Source organism: Phyllostomus discolor, chromosome 2 (assembly GCF_004126475.2).
Source record: "Phyllostomus discolor isolate MPI-MPIP mPhyDis1 chromosome 2, mPhyDis1.pri.v3, whole genome shotgun sequence".
NCBI classification, from domain to species: Eukaryota; Metazoa; Chordata; class Mammalia; order Chiroptera; family Phyllostomidae; genus Phyllostomus; species Phyllostomus discolor.
Window position 1 is genome coordinate 46,408,548 of NC_040904.2, and position 21,210 is coordinate 46,429,757.

Sequence of the window (21,210 nt, forward strand, 5' to 3'; positions counted from 1 at the left end):
TCATAGACACAGACAACAGTATGGCCATTACCAGAGGGAAAAGGGGGTAGGGGGTAAGTAGAAGAAGGTAAAGGGGGGATAAATGGTGACAGTAGGAAACTTGACTTAGGGTGGTGAACACAAAATACAATATACAGGTGATGTATTATAGAATTGTATGTTTGACACCTATATAATTTTATTAACCAATGTCACCCAAATACATTAAAAAAATTTTAAAGAGAGGACTTCCAGCCAAGATGGAAGCATAAGTGGATGCACCGTACCTCCACGCACAACCAAGATTGGAACAACAACAATTTAGAGACAGACTAACACCTAGAACTGATAGGAATTTATCTGAATGGAAGTCGGACAGCCAAGAAGCTGAAGTAGACCTCTTCATCCAGACTGGTAGGAGGGGCGGAGACGAGCAGCCAGGCACAGGTTGCAGCGTGGAGAGCAGAGAGAGTTGGGCACATAAGGCAACCGGGGGCACGTAAGGCATCTGGGGCACGCAAGATTGCAGCGGGTGGACCCTGAGTATGCAAGCGGCAGCTGGCAGACTCAGTGAGGTGGCGATTGTGGAGCAGGGCAGAGCATGCAACCCAGGATCCCAGAGAAGGGACTAGTGTCCCACAGAGAATGGAGCAACCGCCATTGTTCCCTCTCGACCCCGCTCCCACATACAACATCACTATCCAGCGACTGGGGGGCCCAGCCCTGGTGAACACCTGAGGCTCCGCCCCTCACCTTAACAGGCGCAACCAGACCAAAAAAAAAAAAAAAAAAAAAAAAAGAGAGAGAGAGAGAGAGAGAGAGAGAGATGGCTCAAACAGAAGAACAAATCAATGCCCCAGGTCTCATCCTTTTAAGTGACTGAGAGATAGCCAATCTATCAGATGCACAGTTCAAAACACTGGTGATCAGGAAGCTCACAGAATTGGTTGATTTGGGGCACAAATTAGATGAATATATCCAGGTTACCATAAAAGAAATAAAGGAAAATGCACAGGAAACCAATAGTGATGGGAAGGAAAATGGGACTCAAAACAATAGAGTGGACCAGAAGGAAGAAAGAAACAACCAAACAGGAAAGAATCGAGAAATAAGAATTCAACAAAATGAGGAGAAGCTTAGGAACCTCCAGGACATCTTTAAACATTCCAACATCCGAATTATAGGGGTACCAGAAGAAGAGGAAGAGCAGCAGATTGAAAACGTATTTGAACAAATAAAGGAGAACTTCCCCATTGTGGCAAAGGAAATACACTTCCATGAAGTCCAGGAAGCTCAGAGAGTACCAAAGATGTTGGACCCAAGAAGGAACACACAAGACACATCATAATTACATTAGCCAAGGTAAAAATGAAGCAGAGAATCCTAGAAGCAGCAAGAGATAAGGGGACAGTCCCCTACAAAGGAGTTCCTATCAGACTGTCAGCTGATTTCTCAAAAGAGACCTTACAGGCAAGAAGGGACTGGAAAGAAGTATTCCAAGTCATGAAGGACAAGGACCTATATCCCAGATTGCTCTATCCAGCAAAGCTTTCATTTAGAATGGAAGGGCAGATAAAGTGCTTCTCAGATAAGGTCAAGTTAAAGGAGTTCATCATCACCAAGCCCTTATTTTATGAAATGTTAAAGGGACTTATCTAAGAAAAGAAGATAAAAAAACATGTATAGTAAAGGGACAGCAAACTCACAGTTATTAACAACCACACCTAAAGCAAAACCAAAGAAACTAAGCAAACAACTAGAACAGGAACAGAACCACAGAAATGTAGATCACATGGAGGGTTAGCAACAGGGGAGTGGGAGGAGGAAAGGGGGAAAAGGTACAGAAAATAAGTAACATAGATTGTAGGTTGAAAATAGACAGGCAAGAATAGGCAAGAATAGTATGAGAAATGTAGAAGCTAAAGAACTTATAAGTATGACACATGGACATGAACTAAAGGGGGGGATGTGGATGGGAGAGGGTGTGCAGGGTGGAGGAGAGTGAAGGGGGGAAAATGGGACAACTGTAATAGCATAATCAATAAAATATATAAAAAAATAAAATAAAATAAATTTTAAAGAGAAAGTAGTTGGCATTAGTGTAATAAATCCTTTTGACATGTATCAAAATACCATGTTATGTATTTTTAATTTAATCTGTTATGTTGTTTTGACAACTTTCCTAATAGTAATCTCTAGAATCTTAAACCCTGTTTGTTTAGTGCTAATTATTTCTTAAATATGCATTTGCATTTTATTTCTAGTGTATTTAAGAATTCTACGTCTATGTTTATAAATAAAAATGGTTTGATAGTTTTCTGGGTGTGTGTGTGTTCATTCTGTTTTTTCAAGTTTTGCTATTCAGATTAGTTTTATAGAATAAATTGGGTGGGAGTTACATGCAGCTGAATCAGCTCTGACTCCTGGAAACCCTACAGATGAGTGGTGGCCACACTGTCCTGATCTCAACAGCTCTGCTGGGTGCCTGCAGGCCATTTCTGTGACTTCTTTCATGGAGTCAGTGAATGTCATATTTGGTCTTGGTCTTTTTCTGCGGCCTTCTATTTTTCAGTTCAGTTGTTTGCCACCATTTTATGTATTTAGACACAGTTTATGCAGCATGGAACTATGTGTTTCTTTAATTTAAAAAAAATTATTCATCTATAAAACATCTATGTTGTTTGGAGGTGAGAAGTTTAAAGGAAGTTAAGAATAATGGCAGCACTATCCAGTACTTCAATAATTGGTCCATATAAAGATTTTACTTTATTTTAATTTTTCCATAACCTTTCATACCCACTGCCCATGCACTCTACCCACCTGACCTCTCAATCACCACACTAGTCTTTTTCCATGAGTTATTTTTTAAATTATATTTTATTGATTATGCTATTACAGTTGTCCTGATTTTCCCCCTTCTTCCATCCCTCTACCCAGTATCCCTACTCCCTCAGGCAATCCCCCCACCATTGGTCATGTCTATGGGTCATATGTATAAGCTCTTTGACTACTCCATTTCCTGTACTGTATTTCACATCCCCATGGCTATTTTGTAACTACCTAGTTATAGTACTTATCCCCTCATCTCTTCATCCTTTCCTGTATACCCCCTCCCATCTTGGTAATGATGAACCCCTTTAGTTTTTCTTGTCTGGGAAGCTCTTTATCTGCCCTTCAATTCTAAATGATAGCTTTGTTTGGGTAGAGCAATCTTGGCTGTAGGTCCCTGCTTTTCATGTCTGAATATTTCTTGTCAATCCCTTCTAACTTGCAAAGAGAAATCAGCTGACAGTCTTATGGGTATAGGTGGAAGTTATAGGTAGCTAACTTCTTTTGTCTTGTGGCTTTTAAGATCCTCTCTTTATTTTTCACCTTTGGCCTTTTATTATTATGTGTTTTGGCCTCTTTGCATCCATCTTATGTGGGAGTCTTTGTGCTTCCTGGACATTTTTCTTCACCAAATTAAGAAGGTTTTCTTTCATTATTTTTCAAATAGATTTCCAATTCTTTGCTCTTTCTCTTCTTCTTCCGGCACCCCTATGATGCAAATGTTAGAATACTTGAAGTTGTCCCAGAGGTTATTTATACTATCCTCATTTTGGGGGTTCTTTTTTTCTTGTTGTTGTTTTGATTGGTTGTTTTTACTTCCTTATGTTTCATATCATTGATTTGATTCTTGGCTTCATCCATTCAACTCTTGTTTCCCTATAAATTGTTCTTTATTTCAATTAGTGTATCCTTCATTTCTGACTGGATCTTTTTTTATGCTTTTGAGGTCCTTACTAAATTCCTTGAGCATCCTGATAACCAGTGTTTTGACCTCTGCATCTGATAGATTGTTTATCTCCATTTCATTTAGCTATTTTTGTGGAGTGTTGTTCTATTCTTCCATTTGGGCCATGTTTCTTTGTCTCCTCATTTTGGCAGCCTCCCTGTGTTTGTTCCTATGTATTCAGTAGAACTGCTTTGACTCCTTGTCTTGTGTGGACTAATGCAGTAGGTATCCTGTAGGGTCCATTGTCACAACCTTCCCTATCACCCAAGCTGGGTACTAAGTATACCCTCCACTTGTAATTGAGCTTTGGTTGCTGTAGGCAGATCAATGGGAGGGATTTACCCAGGCCAATCAGCTACAAGGATTGGCTGTGACCAGTGACCACTAACCTCTACCCTCCATGGAGGATCAACTGTGCAGGGGCAGGGTGGTGGGGCTCTGAAGTGGTCTGTAGTTGCTACTGGGTGCACTGGCCCTAGGGTTTCATGAGTGGTGCAGGCCAAGGTCATCCTCCACCTGTGTTTTGCCTTGGTCCACCATGCCTGAACTATAAAGCAATCTGAGATGGCTACTTCTTGTCCTGGGCTTGGAGATTCCCAGGGGAAGCCAAGCTGTGAATTTAGGCTAGCTGCTGCTAGTGCCAGACCTGGGGCTCACTGAGGTCAGCTGTTACTTGTTTGATAGGATTCAGGAAGTTGTGAAGTGTGAACCAAGACCAGCTATTGATATGAAAAAGCATCTTGGGTGGGCCCATAAATTGGGTGGGGCAGAGTCTCTGGGATCTCTAAGGCAGGTCAAACAATGTTAGTCAAGTTGATGAAGTCTCAGATATGGCACCAGCTTGCCAGCTTTGTGAGGGAAGGGTTTAGAAAAGGGACAATTGTCTCTGCTCCCCTTGATGTCAGATACTTCAGTTCCTCCCTGTATACCACTGGTACTTTTCAAACTACCCTGGTGCTGGTACTCAGAGAGAGTAAGTCTGAGTAGATGAGTCCATGTGTGGGTTCTTTAAAAGGAACTGCTTGGGGTTCCACCAGTTTCTTCCACCAACTCAATCCCCACTGATTTTTGCAGCCGGAAGTTGTAGGAACTTACCTTCCTGTCACTGGAACCCTGGGGTGGGGGGCCTGGTTGGGGCTGGGACTCCTTGCTCCTGAGATATCCCTCTTGAATTTTTATCCACCACATGTGGATAAAGCCCATTTCACATCTCTGCCCCTCCTACCAGTCTGAATGGATGTGGTTTCTTTAATTCCATAGTTGTCAGACTTCCATTCAATTCAATACCTGATGGTTCTGAGTGTTTCTTGTTCTATATTTTAGTTGCAATTTTGATGTGGTTGTGTGAAAAGGTGAGCTATATCTGCCTACAATGCCATTCTGACCAGAGGTCTTCTATGAGTTCTTTCTCTCTCTCCTTTTTCTTTTTTGGTCAATCCCTCCACTACCCCCACTTGCAACCCTTCCCCAGAGCTGTGAGCCTGCTCTGTTTCTATGAGTCTGTCTCTATTTGGCTTGTTAGATCAGTTTGTTCATTAGATTCCACATATGAGTGAAATAATGTGGTATTTGTCTTTCTTTGACTGGCTTATTTCACTTAGCATAATATTCTACAGGTCCATACATGCTGTCACTAAGGATAAACTTTTATTTTATGGCTCAGTACTATTCCATTGTGAAATATACTATAGCTGTTTTGTCCACTCATCTACTGATGGACACTTGGGCTGTTTCCAAATTTTGGCTATTGTAAATAATACTGCAATGAACATAGTGATGCAGATACTGGCCTACAGTGTCTGCAGTGTTATGGATGAGACGAGACAAATTCACATGGTCTATAGAGATCCCGTGGAGAAAAAGGGATGACGCGGCCACTTGCTCAGTGAAAGAGAGGGCCGTCCCCAACCCTTGCTTGGACAAGCTTTTATTGCTTTCTGGGCACCTTACATTGAAGATGGTCCTCATTTATTATGCAAAGGTTCGCTTTAGGTGGTTACTTTTTACAGAAAAGAAAGGAGAGGATGTTGCTGATTACATCAAAAAAGAAGGGTATTTGCAAATGTAAAGGGAAAAGTGGCTGAACTGGTTACACTTGTCCTTGGGATGTTTAGCATAGATTTTAGGAAGTTACTTTAAAGATATGCAGTATACGTTTGCTGCCTCAATTCAGGGTGAGAGAGTTTTAGCAAAAAGAAAGTCTCAAAGTGGCCTAGGTACAATGCAGGCCTGATTGCCCATGGGAGAACCGATCCATGGGTATGGGACCTCACTTTCCACTGGCCTTTCCGAGTGGGAACTGGGCTACATTTCCCATGCTACACAGAACAGTCTTCTATAACATAGGAGTGCTTATGTTCTTTTTAATTAGTGTTGCAGGTTTCTTCAAATAAATTCCCAGGAGTGGAATCACTGGTCATAAGGCAGTTCCATTTTTAACTTTTTGAGGTATTTTCATACTGCTTTCTACAGTGGCTGCAGCAATCTGCATTCCTACCAACTGTGCACAAGGGTTCCCTTTTCTCCACATCCTCACCAACACTTGGTATTTGTTGATTTATTGAATATAGCCATTCTGACAGGCATGAGGTGTATCTCATTGTGGTTTTAATGTGCATTTCTCTGATGATTAGTGATGTTGAACATCTTTTCATGTCTATTGGCCATCTCTATGTCCTCTTTGGAGAAGTGACTATTCAGGTCCTTTGCTTATTTCTTAATTGGACTGTTTGTGTTTTTGGTTTAGAATTTTTTTCTTGTTTTTAAATCAGTGTTGGTTACTTATAGATTTCCAGAAAACTATCCATTTTGGAGGGATTTAAATTAGCATACACTTGTTCATAAATATTCTCTTATATGGTTATACTTCTCTGTAAACTTTGCTATGTTGCCGTTTTGTATTTGACTTTTTCCTTACCTGAAGAATAATCATTTATATTCATTTATTAATTCCAGTGCTTTCTGTTTTCTAGTTTATCAGTTTTGCTTCATTGTCTCTTCCTTTCTGCTGTGCTTAAGGCTATTATTTTTTTCCTTTTTTCTAACTTCTTCAGATAATTACCCAGATGTGAGGTTATTTTATTTGCTTTTGCCTATCTCTTCTTTTAAATTAAATTAAAGTTTATTTTGTTTTAGCCTCTCTCTTTTTAAAATTTGAAAGCATATAAAATGATGATTGGCACTCCAAATGCTGCTCTGGCAACATTTTGTAAAATTTTTATTCTTCTTGTTTTGTTTTTTTAAAATATTTTTTCTCATTTAAGGAAGACCCTAACTATTTAGCCAGGTGAGTTTAGATTTCCAAGTAGTTAGTTTTTGTTTATTTATTTCAACTTATTAATTTTCAGAGATTTTTTTCTTTTTGGTTCTGCGGTCAAAGAACATGATCTATATTGTTTGGATTTGAAAATTTATTGATCCTATCCTGTAAAATAATGTAAAAGCTATTTTTAAAAATCCATATCATGCTTATAAAAATATTATTTAAATTATATGTATCATATGAAAATATCACTTAAATAAATTATGTTGCTTCAGTCTTCTATGACCTTATTTATTTTTTATCCCTTTGGTCTGCCTTAGACTTATAGTTGTACATTAAATTTCCCCACCACCCTCATTTTAATCTATCTCTATTCATATATCTAATTTTTGCTGTATGTACTTTGACTTCATGCTTCTAGACTATATCTTACTGTATCTTGTATTAAAATAATTTTTTAACTACCATTATGATTTTTTTGATATCTGGGATTTTGCTTTGTCTAATATTAATAATGCTCTAGCTTCTTTTTTGTTTATATTCATCTCATATAACTTTGCTCATCCATATGTTAATCTTCCATTATCTTCTATATTACAAGATACTATTCTTGAATATGTAGTACACTAATTTTGTTTTTAACATAATCTGAGGTCTATACTTTAAAAAAATTTTACCCACTCAATTATGTGATTATTATTTCTGTATTAGGTATTCTTGTCACCTTATTTCATGTTTCAATGTGTTTGTGTATATGCGTTTATTGTTGTTGATGCTAATACCTAATTGTTTCTTATGCCCTGTTTAGCAATTGGATCATATTTTGTTTTGTTTTCTATGTAAAGTTGATATTTATTTTTACTAATTATTTACTTTAAAGGTTCTTAAAGATGTTTTAAACTTATGTACTTGTATTAACAACTAGGATACTGGTGAATGTACAGCTCATGCACACATGGATCTTCAGCTAAGAATTGCTACCTTCTCACAGAACTGCAGTCTTCATCCAGGTATGGGATAATGTGTGTTTGTGCCCTAATATAGTACATGTTGATCCCAGACAACTGGCTAGGTCTTTTCATAGACATTGTGCTTTGGGTCCCATGATATGCCACAAAGTTTTTATGATCAGGAGACCTCTGCACAACTGTGTAGAAGCAGATGCAGTTGAGACTGCTCTGAAAGTGCCAGAAGGGAATATGGTGACAGAAGAAAAGACTCATGTTCTGTGGGCAAAGCTGGGCTCCTGAGACAATGTCATCTGGTCTTCCTTGTGTATAAGATGTCCCTGTGTCAGGTGCTGTAAACTGGGGAAACAGTATCTCATGTTTAATCACTCAAAATGAAATCCTTTCAATTAAAGACTATTTCCTCCTGCATGTTATAATGCGGGAAAAGGGAGATAGTGAGAATTTATGGTCAAGCTAGTATGTCTTACACCAAGTGTTGGCTTTTCTCACACTTGGAAGATATTTGCATACATTCCACAATGAGAAACATTGATGAAACTGCAGATCACTGGACTATTAAGACTTAAAATTTTCCCACTAGGCAGTCATCCATTTTATGTTAAGCATTGCTTTTAATACTTTCTATCAAAAATGCAAAAACAAGGAAAAATGCAGCATATTGACTCAGTCACAAACTAACACCTACCAGTTGAAGGTTTCCCTAAATATACTTGACTCTGAGGATAAGAAAGGGGAGAGGCAGTAATGGGAAGGTGAGAAAGAGAACCTCCACCCACTTGCTACTAGGCTTTGGGCTGCCGCATGGCCCTGTGCAAATGCATGCTGGACCATGAGGAGGAGAGGTACTGAGCTAGATTGCTCCTTCAGTCACATGCTGACTTAAAACCTGATTCTTTCAGGGAAGGATTTTGGACGATTCTGCGCGGGCTGCCCCATTGAGATCCCTGTTGACAGCCCACAACTAAAGGGGGTTCTGAATCATTCCATCACAAAGCTTAATGCAGAGAATAATGGAATTTTCTTTTTCAAGATTGACACTGTGAAGAGAGCAACAACACAGGTCTGTAAATTTTCCTGCAAAAATGCTTATATCGTAGTCTGTGTGCAAATTGCTTACTGATTTAGCATCTGGGTTGGGAAACAGTATACCTGGTGAAAGGAATTTGAATTTCAAGTCCCAGCCTCTCTGCATACTTGATGTGTGATCTTGGACGAGTCTTGAGAACATTCTTTTCATTTTCTGTCTGTAAAGGACAGGGGTGAGGATGAAGGAAGATAATTTGTGTCAATACATTATCTTTTTAAATGCCAAAGTGTTATATAAATTCTAGCAACTATTACATAATTAATAAAATGTAGGACTATAAAAAGCAGGACTTATTCTCTGCCTTTCCAGTGTCGTTTCTTACTGTAGCATCATCTAGGGCCTTGGGCTCAGCCACATGAGTCAGTCTATCATCACCCAGTCTCTTTACACTCACACCTCTGTGTCATTTTCCCCCTGACTGGATGTCCTCCTGGCCCACAAATGTACCTTCTAAGGAATGGTCTTTCCTTCCATGACCTGTTAATGGAGGATAAGAAGAGTCCCAGTCTGGGGGTCCAGAGACCCAGTTCTACCACAGTATCTACCCCTCATGTCCTAGGTAACCCCAGGCAGTCATTCAGACTCACTCAGTCTCCATGCCCACGTGTAAACTGAGTGGCTGGGTGAGAAAAGCCCAAACTGCTTCAAACTCCAACACCGTATGATTCATCTATTCATGGACAGATTCCTATTATAAACCTCAAAACTGGCCTCCCTAATCATAAGCTAAAGAAAAACAATCAAAATAGAACCAAACTCTTAAGCAAATAAACATGCTTTCTGATCTGAAGAAAAAAAAAAGCCTTCTCTTAAAATAGTTCATACCGTTGGCTCAGTAATTGAATTTCTAGAAATCTAAAATAGAGTCTTTGTAGACAATGACATTCATTGCAGCACTAACTATGAAAGAAAAAATATAAACTGTCAATTGATTAATAATGCAGAAAGAATATCAAGCAGCAGTTATAAAGCATTTTGTGAGGAGTTCTTGATGTGGTAAATTCCTTGTGTTAAAGTATGCAGTGAAAAAAGAAGAGGCCATCCATTGAATGTACATTCTGTTGTCAGTTGTGTTATAAACAACTACAGAAAACACTGCTGAAAAGACACAGATGCCTCCAGCTGTTCACAGTGACGGCTTTAAGTAATGACACAATGGGCTGTTTAATTTTGTCTTCTAATGTCCTGTATTAGTTTTATTACTGGGAGAAAACCTTAAGCAAATATTATTAAAATAAATCAAGACTGAAACTTTGATCTCTCTCCTACTCAGGCACTTATTCCTGTCCCAGACACCACAACCTTTCTCCCTCATTTCACGGGCACATGGCCTACGTTAGGCTTACTCACAGGGCACACCAATGATGCTACTCTTGGGTTTGTTGGCTTGTCTTCTCACTTCCTCTTTCTGTTTTCTTGTGACATTCCCTTATTCTTCATGATGCAGGAATAGTCTAGTACTCCAAAAGCCAATCTCCAAATGATCAATTTGCCAAATTGCTAAAGATTTATTTTACAGATTTAGCCTTTCCTTGGCTTTGCATATTTAGTCCTATTTGAATGCATTTCCATTTCATATTTCATATACCAAATATTTCTTAAATATTCTGTTTGCATATGTGAATGATTGCAATATCTGTCTAGGCCATCTATTTTGCTCTGCCTCTACCTCCACTGTCCCCACTATGGCCCATAATCCTCCCTGTCTTTGGTCAGATGAATCAGGCCCAGGCTCAGGCTCAGTTCAGGAGCCTGTGTGTGCACATTCAGAATGTTTTTTTACAAAGTACTAGAAATATTAAAGCTTATGTGTATGATGAAGACTTTTGCAAATCAACAAACCATTTGCAATTATGCAATTTAAATTCACACCACCTGGGTATAAAACATTGGAATTCTTGATTCGAGTTCTATTCCTACCAACAGTGATTGAGGCTGAGTGCCTCCCACACACAAACAATCCCAAGTATCACTGCTGTTTTTCACCTTTCCCAATATATGAAAGATTTAAAATACTGTTGCATTTTTTAATGTGCATATCTTTGCTTATTAATGAAGGTAAACATTTTTTCAGGCTTAATGACCATTTTAACTTTTTTTCTGAAATATCTGTTGATGTCTTTTGTTCATTTTCTAGTGTTTAGCTTTATAGGCAAAGAATATTAATCATATACCATATTTTCCCTGTTGTCTTTTTACTTTGTTTGCTATGGTTTTTGAGAATCAGTGTTCATATTTATGTAGAAAAATTAAGATTTTTTCCTTTTGATTTTCTTCTTGTGCTTATCACTTAAGAAAAGCCTTGCTCATGCTCAGATCTGATGAATTTTTATTTATATCTTTAGAGTTCATTTCTTTAATTTAAATTTTTAATGCATTTAGAATTTATTTTGCTATATGGTATTCTCTATTTTAAAAGGAACACTTCGGTAGGAGGGCTTAAGCAGGGAAGACTTCTGATGAGGATGACACCTGATATTAATGGCAATAATTAAAAAATAAAAGACAATAAATACATATCTACCAATAATTACCTTAAATGTAAATGGCTTAAATGCTCCAACCAAAGGACATACAGTAGCTGAATGGATAAGAAAACAAGACCCATATATATGCTGTCTCCAAGAGTCTCACTTCAGATTGAAAGATACACACAGACTAAAATTAAAGGGAAGAAAAAATATTTCATGCAAATAGAAAAGAAAAAAGCTGGTATAGCAATACTTATATCCAACAAAATAGACTTTAAAACAAAGGCTATAGTAAGAGACAAAGAAGGACACTAAATAAGGATAAAGGGAACAATCTAACAAGAGGATATAACCCTAGTAAACCTTTATGCACCCAACATAGGAGCACCTAAATATGTAAGGCAAATCTTGATGGACATAAAGGGAGAGATTGACAGAAGCAGTGTCATAGTAGGAGATTTTAACACCCTATTGACTTCAATGCATAGATCTTCCAGACAGAAAATCAACAAGGACAAACTGACAGTAACCAGAGGGGAGGTGGGAGGGGATAATGGAGAGAAAAGAGGGAAGGGTTTTCAGGAACTACTATAAAGGGCACAAGGACAAAACCAAAGGCGGGAGGGAGTAGAATCAGGGGAGGGAGGTGGGGTTGGCTGGGGTGAAGGGTGTGGTGAGGTGAAAAGGCAGACAACTGTACTTGAACAACAATATAAATAAATAAATAAATATTTTTTAAAAAAGTAAATCAACAAGGAGACAGCAGCCTTGAATGACAACACACTAAATCACATGAATTTAATTAATATTTACAGAGTATTTCACCCCCAAACAGCAGAATATACATATTTTTTAAGTGCACATGAAGTGTTTTCTAGGATAGACCACATGCTAGTACACAAAATAAGTCTCAATAAATTTAAAAAGGTTGAAGTCATATGAAGCATCTTCTCTGACCCACAATGCTATGAAACTAAAAATCAATCACAAGAAAAAAACTGAAAAAATACACAAAGACATGGAAGCTAAATAATGTGTTATTAAATAATGAATGTGTTAACAACAAGATCAAGGAAGAAATCTAAAGATACCTTTAAACAAATGAAAATGAGAACACAACAACCCAAAATCTGTGGGACACAGGGAAAGTAATCCTAAGAGGGAAATTCATAGCATTACAGGCTTATATCAAGAAACAAGAAAAAGTTCAAATAAACAATCTAACTTCACACTTCAAGGACCATGCAAAAGAACAATAAATAAAGTCGAAAGCGAGTAGAGGGAAGGGAATAATAAAGACTAGAGCAGAAATAAATGAAACAGAGTCTTAAAAAAATGGTACAAAAGGTCAATGAAACTAAGTGCTGGTTCTTTGAAAAGATAAACAAGATTGACAAACCTTTAACCAGACTCATCAAGAAAAAAAAGGACCCAAATAAATAAAACCAGAAATCAAAGAGGAGAAATAACAACTGATACCAAGAAATACAAAGGATTGTAAGAAAATGCTATGAGTAACTATATGCCAAAAAATTGGAAAACTTGGACTAAATGGATAAATTCATAGAAACATACAATTTTCCAAAACTAAATCAGGAAGAATCAAAGAATTTAAATAGACAGATTACATCTAGTAGAATTGAAGCAGTAATAAAAAAAACTCCTGTAAAACAAAAGCCCTGGATTAGATGGCTTCACTGGTGAATTTTACCAAACATTCTGAGAAAAACTGACACCTCTCTTTATCAAACTATTCCAAAATATTCAAGAGGAGAGAAGATTCCCCAGCACATTTTAATGAGTGCAGCATTATCCTAGTTATAAAACCAGATAAAGAGATTACATTTAAAAAAGAAGTTATAGGCCAACATCCCTGATGAACACAGATGCTAAAATCCTCAACAAATATTAGCAAACCAAAAACAGCAGTACATTAGAAAAATTATACACCATAATCAAGTGGGATTTATTCCAAAAATGCAATGTTGTTACAACATTCACAAATCAATAAATGTGATACACCACATAAACAAAATGAAGGATTAAACCACATGATCATATCAATTGATCCAGAACAAGCATTTAATAAGATCCTGCATCCATTCTGATGAAAACACTTAGCAAAGTGGGAATAGAGGGAACATACACAAATATAATAGAGGCCATATATAACAAACCCACTGTTAGTGTCGTACTTAATGGGCAAAATCTACAAGCATTCCCCTTAATATCAGGAGCAAGACAGGATGTCTACTTTTACCTCTCTTATTCAACATAATGCTGGAAGTGCTAGTCATAGCAAACAGACAAGAAGAAATAAAAGGCATCCAAATTGGAAAGAAAGAAGTAAAACTGTCTTTATATACAGATTACATGATATCGTACATAGAGAATCGTAAAGATTCCAAGAAACTACTAGAATTGATAAATGAATTCAGCAAAGTAGCAGGATACAAAATTAATATCCAGAAATCAGTTACTTTTTTATATGTCAATAATGAACTATCAGAAAAGGAAATTAAGAAGACAATACCATTCATGATTGCTTCAAAAAGAATAAAATACCTAGGAACAAACCCAACCAAGGATGTAAAAGACATATAGTTGAAAAAATGTAAGGCACTGAAGAAAGAAATTGAAAAAGATACAAATAAGTGGAAGCACATACCATGTCCATGCATAAAAAGAATTAACATCACTAAACATCACTAAAATGTGCATGCTGCCAAAAGCGATCTATAGATTCAGCACAATACCTACCAAGATAACAACGATGTATTTCACAGAACTAGAACAAATACTTCCAAAATTTATATCGAACCACAAAAGGTCCTGCATAGCAACAATGATCCTGAGAAAGAACAAAGTTAGAGGAATCACACTACCTAATATCAAACTATACCATAAGGCCATAATAATTAAAACAGCATGGTACTGGCACAAAAATAGACACAGAGATCAATGGAACAGAATAGAGAGTCCAGAAATAAACCCACACTTTTATAGTCAATTAATATTTCACAGATGAAGTAAGCACACATAATGGACTAAAGACAATTTATTCAATAAATGGTGCTAAGAAAACTGGACAGATGCATACAGAAAAATGATACCAGACCACCTTATTATGCCACACACAAGAATAAATTCAAAATGGATTAAAGACTTAAATATTAGGCCAGAAACCATAAAAATAGGCAGTAAAACAATAGAAAACAATAGAAAACATAAGCAGTAAACTCTCAGACATTTCTTATAGCAATATTTTGTCTGATATGTCTCCTCAGGTAGGGAAACAAAAGAAAAAATAAACAAACAGGACTACATCAAACTAAAAAGATATTGCACAGCAAAGGAAACCAACAAAATAAAAACACAACCTACAAAATGAGAGAATGTATTTGCCAATACATCTGATAAGGTGTTAATATGTAAAATTTATAAAGAACATACAAAACTGAACACCAAAAAACACAAACAATCCAATTAAAAAATGGGTAAAGGACCTGAACAGACACTTCTTCAAAGAGGACCTACAGATGGTCAATTGACATATGAAAAGATGCTCAACATCACTAATCATCAGAGAAATGCAAATTGAAAGCACAATGAGATATCACCTCACACCAATCAGAATGGCTATCTTCAATAAGTCAACAAATATCAAGATCTGGCAAGGATGTGGAAAAAGGGAAACTCTTTTGCACTGTTAGTGGGAATGTAAATTAGTGGAAAGCAGTATAAAGATACGTCAAAAAAATAAAAATGTATCTGCCTTTAGACCCAGTGATCCCACTTCTGGGCATTTTTCCGAAGAAACCCAAACCACTAATTCAAAAGAACATAAGCACCTGCATGTTCATTGCAGTGTTATTTACAATCACCAAGATATGGAAGCAGCCCAAGTGTCCATCAGTAGATGAGTGGATAAAACAACTATGGGACATTTACACAATGGAATACTACTTGGCTGTGAAAAAGAAGAAATTTTGCCCTCTGAAACAGCATGGATGGACACGGAGAACTGGAGTTTTAAAAGTTAATTATGAAATTTTTATTAAAAATTTAACCAGGCTTACTTAGCAAAACAAAAAAAAGGTAGAAGGGAGTTTAGTTCTTCCTGTGACTCTGTTCTTTTGCTCCTGTGTTCTTCTCACCACACTTTCCTCATACTTTTAAAAAACACAAAGAGATGGGGAAGATTGCTGTGGTTTGCTTTTACAGATGAGATTATACCTCCCACTGTGATTTAATTTTTTTTTAAATAATGGTAATCTCTCTCTAAGTCAAGATATATTGATGAATTCTGTAGATAAGGATATAATACTACAAACACATACACACACATTTAATTCTAGAATTAAGTACTGAATAACTTGGTCTAGAAAGTGGACCATATCAGCTAACTTTTAAACATAATTTAAAATCATTTTTACTGAGTATATTTTTCCATTGTAAGAGATAAAAGATGTGGCATTTTAAAATGACTTTTTAAAAACTACATTTGTGATATTGTTGACCTCAAAGTATTTTTTAAAACGAGTTTAAAAAATAAAATGAAATGAGGAAAATTGTTTAAAAAGTGTGAGCTTAATTTTTAAAATAAGTAAAATGTGGCTATTCTAGAAAAAAATAAATAGGGCCACAAAATGTCAGTTGTGTAAACAGCACTGCATAATGATTAAAACTTTTGCTACAGATTGAAATGGTTTCTTAATATAAAGAAAATTAAGAGAAGCAAACTGCAAAATCAGAACAACCTTTCTAATTACATAAGTTAACCCACATAATTTCTATAGTGACACTAACTCAATATTTCTGTGATTCAAGATTTGGCAGGACAGTCAGGCAGACTTAAAGAAAATGTTTAAGGTTTTCATCCTATACTTCGAGGATTCAATTACAACTTGAGCTCTTGAATGACTAATGAAATTTTTAGCTATTGAGCAATAAAACTCAGAAAGGTATAAAAACAAAAATTATAGCCTGCTTTTTTTTCCCATGTAGAAAAAGAAACAAGACCAACCAATGGCCAAATATTTCACACATGCATACAAACTAAAAGTTTAGTTGTCAGACATTTGTACTTTTTCTGTATAACTCTCAACTGATCAGTGTGTAATTAAAATTTTAATATTCTCCCCTAAGATCCCTGAGGGTAAAAACACATGATTTATTATATAATATAAATTAAGCAGCTACTTTCTGCTAATTTATTTCCAGGTGGTGGCTGGAATAATATATTCTATTGAGTTCCTGGCCAGGGAAACTACATGTTCCAAGGAGAGTGATAAAGAGCTGACTGAAGATTGCAAGATCAATCTACTTGGAGTGCGTAGTAATGCAACTCTCTACTTATTCCCTGCATATCTACTTGATGTTTTAAATGTGTTTCAGTGATTCATGAATAGCACTGTTCTCTCTTTTGGCTTTTGTTTTCATGGATAGGAAATTCTAAACTGCACTGCTAAGGTTTATGAGAAACTATGGTTGAAAGAAATTTACTCTACTATCAAGTGTCGACCACTACAAAAGGTATGGTTTTAATTATAGTCAGATTGGGTAAATTTTGATATTCTGAAAAGCTCTATATGGGGTTAAAAATGAGCATTATTTAAATATAGGAGGACAATTTTAAAGTGGAGAGAAATGCGGCATTTCTGTGCTGAGCTCTCTTTTTTATGACTAGAAGGGAAAACAGCAGTCCTCTTAATCACTCCCTGCTCACTGTCAGTGCCCCATGCTTCAGCGGGTTCTTTCTTAACCCCATCTGAGGAGAGCTGACACTAGCTATGTAGCTTCAAGGTGTGCCTGAGATGCTCCTTTGGCATCTGCCTACATCCAAGGAGCTTGGGAGAGGTGCACATCTCAGAGCCCGCTCCACATCTACTGAGTCCAAAACTGCATTTTAACATGATCCCCAGGGGATGCATACCCATGTTCAAGTGTGAGAAGCATTAGTTTGTATCATCTTTTGTAGTTCTTAAGAAAACCCTGGGAGGTAAGTAATTCTTTTCCCATTGTCAAGAATGAGACATTAGACATTACCAAGCTGCTTAGATCCTAGAGTGAATAATATCATTGTCAAGTGCGTCCTTTGTCCCAGGCATTGCACTGAGGACATCACACATATTTTTCTCCTCACAACCCTATGAGGCAGTTGCTGTTGGTGTTGGTTTCTTAGGGATAAGAAAAGTGAAGCTAGTGGCCCTCAGATGCAAGTCTAGGTCAAATCAGAGTCTCCACGTTCACATGATGCTGATAACTAGGGTCTGGCTTATTTGACTCTAAAGAACATGCTCTTTGCAGCACTGAACACTGCCTCCAGCCATTGAGTTCCCGCTGGCAGCGAAAGTGCAGGAAGAAGTAATCCATATCTTCCATGCAAGTTGCCTCTTCTCTGTTTTCTTCTGATTTAGGTTTTTGCCAAGCATAGATATATAGATAGTCTAACACAAACATCATACAAAGGCTGCATTTCAACCTTTTGAACACATGTGTTTCAGCCCAAACAGGTGATTATGGATATGTGCTTCATGTATAGTCCATTCTTAAAGCCACTTGGAGTCTTTTAAAATAAAAGCAGTAATTGAGCTAATAGAAATAGTATCAATTAATAAATAATGTGCCATGGCTTTACATAACATAGGACTAGAATGAATCCAAGAGATTATGTAGTTCAAATATTCCAAAGGAATATTCCAAATTATTGAAATTATTGGAATATAAACAACCAATTATTTCAAAGAAAGAAAAAACTCTCCATCTTAGTGGACTATTATTAAGAACAATAGTCAATATCCACAATTATAAAATCAATGAAAGGAAAAAATATACATTCTCATCCTTTCTGCAATATTAATATAGCATTTAAAGACTCACTCCATTGTAAACCAAGAAAGCATTGCCAGGTCTGAGTCCCTTCTTCCTTTATTGACAGTGTGGCTTCACAATAATACATTCATCTTAATATTTTCTGTTTAGACCGTAATGCTGAGAAGACCTCCAGGTTTTTCACCTTTCCGATCAGTACAAGTGGAGGAAACAAAGGAAGTAACAACTGTAAGTCCATTCTACACTTCCATGGCACCTATACAAGATGAAGAGCAGAATTCAGAAAAAGAACAAGGACCCATGCGGAAACATGGCTGGGGCCATGAAAAGAAAATAAAAAAGGGCTTTGACCTTGGCCTTGGCCATAAACATGAGCATGATCAAGGCCATGGTCACCAAAGGGGGCATGGTCTGGGCCTTGGACATCAACAGCAACATGGCCATGGCCATGCACAACAAAGGGAACTTGACTATATTCCTGAACACCAAGGGAGGCATGGCCTTGGCCATGGCCATCAGTGGGAACATGGCCTAGCCCATGCACATAAACATGAGCATGGTCATGGCCATGGAAAACATAAAAATAAAGGAAAAAAGAATGGGAAACATAATGATTGGGGAACAATGCATGGGGAAAGTTCTTCTGAAGACCGTACTACATCTGCACAGACACATGAAAAGACAGGAAGGCCAACGCCCTCCCCTTCCCCAGCCCAGCCAGGTGTAGCAGTTACCTTTTCTGACTTTCAGGACTTAGATCTCATTGCAGCTGCGATGACTAATATACCACCAACTATTCCCACACTGAGTGATGATGCTTGGATCCCTGAAATCCAGATAAAGCCAAATAGCTTTTCATTTAACCTGATACCCGATTTTCCAGAAACAAGCTCCCCCAAATGTCCTGGACGCCCCTGGAAGCCACTTAATAGAACGAATCCAACTGTGGAAATGAAAGACTTTCCTGATTTTGATCTCTCTGATGCTCTTTAACACTTCACCATCCCCTTTGCCCATTGTCCAAATACCCCACTATAATGCACACGAAACCCTGAAGCTTCAGAACAGCCTAGAGAGAAGTGGTGAGACACCCAATGGGGACACCATCAGTTCCTATGGACAACATAAAACTGCATGCAGAATTCTAAACCCTTTCTGAGTCTTCCTCACAAGTTTTCTAAACTAGCACAGAAAACGGGCAACCAAATGTGCCTTGTGGCTTACTGCAATTTACTTTTCTAATAACAAACGGGCATGTTACAATGATATTGCTCTTCCTACAAAGATTCTTACCCTTTTGAATAAACTGTGGCATCTGATCCCTGAACACCTGTGAGGAAAAGTCAAGAGACAGAATGCTGAGCTCCTGAATAGGGGAAAAATAATAATAAAAAGCACTAGAAGTCAAGGAGGAACAAACAAGTAAAGGAGACACAAGCTAATTGACTTCCTGTTTCCAAAATGGCCTAGTTATATCAAATAGTTGCTCCCACTTGACAAAGTTATTCTGATAATTCTCTTTCTGACAGGGAGTGTTGCTCATATGCCAATAATTTCTGTTACCTCATTAACTACTCCTTGCAACATGGCTTTCTAATAGAAATTTTCTGTGTGTTTATTTGTTGCTGAGGCTAGTTTGAGTGCTCCTTAGTTTTTAGCAGCTGTGCATTGAATGAAAAGAATGGAAAGCAGAGGAAGTAAGATAGAGGCAGGCTTGTGCAGGAAATTGTTCTTAGTAATTGCCAAGGGGACACCGTGAGATGTGATGCAACGCTTGTTCAGAAATTTTGGCAGGAATTGCCTCTCCACCCACACTCTACCATCGCATCCTCTTTTTTCTGCAACACTGGACAGCACTGATTTTGGCAAAAAAAAAAAGTACAATATGATTGTGTTTAATATCTTTAATGTGAGAGAGGCACATATTTTATAGTCCTTGCCTGGTTTTGCCTGGGGAAACAAGATAGGGCTTTAATCAACTACAGTTGCCTGTGGATGCATGTGTCACTGCCATTTCAATTTATGGAATGATTTGAGCCTCTGAGCTTTTATTTCATTTCAAATATTATCTGTACTTTTCAATAAAGAACCAGTGATGCCAGGAAAAAGTCTCATTTTGTCACCTGGTGCTTCACTCTTGTCTTAGTGAATGATAACCTCAGATTAACAGAATTTTAATATACTTACAGAAGCGACTAAGTCATTGCGAGTACAAGGGCCGAACTCGGGAGGCAGGGGCAGAGCCAGCATCTCAGAGTGAGGTCTCCTGACCAGTGGGCAGAATCTCCATGCCTGGCACAATAGCCCCAGCAATCAACGTGTCAGCAGCCCTGCGTGGAAGGACAAGAAGGTGGGGGAGAATGCAGTTGAGAAGAACGCCACTTTACCACTCTGTGTCTTGGTGAAATAAAGTTTGATCTTGATGTTCTCACTCCTGGTTAATTCACAGTAGTCTGCTTCCAGCCACATCTATCCTGAAGCAAAGTCCACCAGCAATCTAAAGAATCTCTCACTTGCTTTCCTCCTTCTCCTGATTCACAACCCAAAGTTAAAAGTAATTTGTCTTGAATATTATGCCAAGTGAAATAAGCCATTCAGAGAAAGACAAATGCCACATGATTTTACTCAGATGTGGAATCTAATGAACAAACTGAATTAACAAGCAAAATAGATGCAAGATTCACAGAGAGCAGGGTGACAGCAAAGGGTAGAGAGAAGGCAGGGGGTGGAGGAATTGAGCAAAAAAGAAAAAGGACTCATGGACATGGACAACAGTGGGGTGATTGTGATGGGGAGGGGAGTATAACAGGACTAAATGGTAATGAAAATAC

The 21,210-nt window shown here is 37.5% G+C and overlaps 1 protein-coding gene and 1 long non-coding RNA gene across 2 annotated transcripts in view; both read left to right on the forward strand.

The window, feature by feature from the left end:
- The window catches only part of LOC114490814 (kininogen-1-like), a 39,358-nt gene extending 18,550 nt beyond the window's left edge, over positions 1-20,808 (forward strand). Inside the window, exons 6-11 of the mRNA XM_028504871.2 lie at positions 7,942-8,026; positions 8,887-9,047; positions 16,769-16,876; positions 16,994-17,080; positions 18,530-18,607; positions 20,569-20,808. Of these exons, the coding sequence (XP_028360672.1) occupies positions 7,942-8,026; positions 8,887-9,047; positions 16,769-16,876; positions 16,994-17,080; positions 18,530-18,607; positions 20,569-20,649 (600 nt within the window). The 3' untranslated portion in view covers positions 20,650-20,808. The remainder of the gene's footprint in view (positions 1-7,941; positions 8,027-8,886; positions 9,048-16,768; positions 16,877-16,993; positions 17,081-18,529; positions 18,608-20,568) is intronic.
- LOC118498831 lies at positions 4,067-4,915 on the forward strand. Its single transcript, XR_004901308.1, has 2 exons — positions 4,067-4,234; positions 4,742-4,915. It is a non-coding gene; the product is annotated as an uncharacterized LOC118498831 (long non-coding RNA).
- Positions 20,809-21,210: the final 402 nt, after the last annotated feature.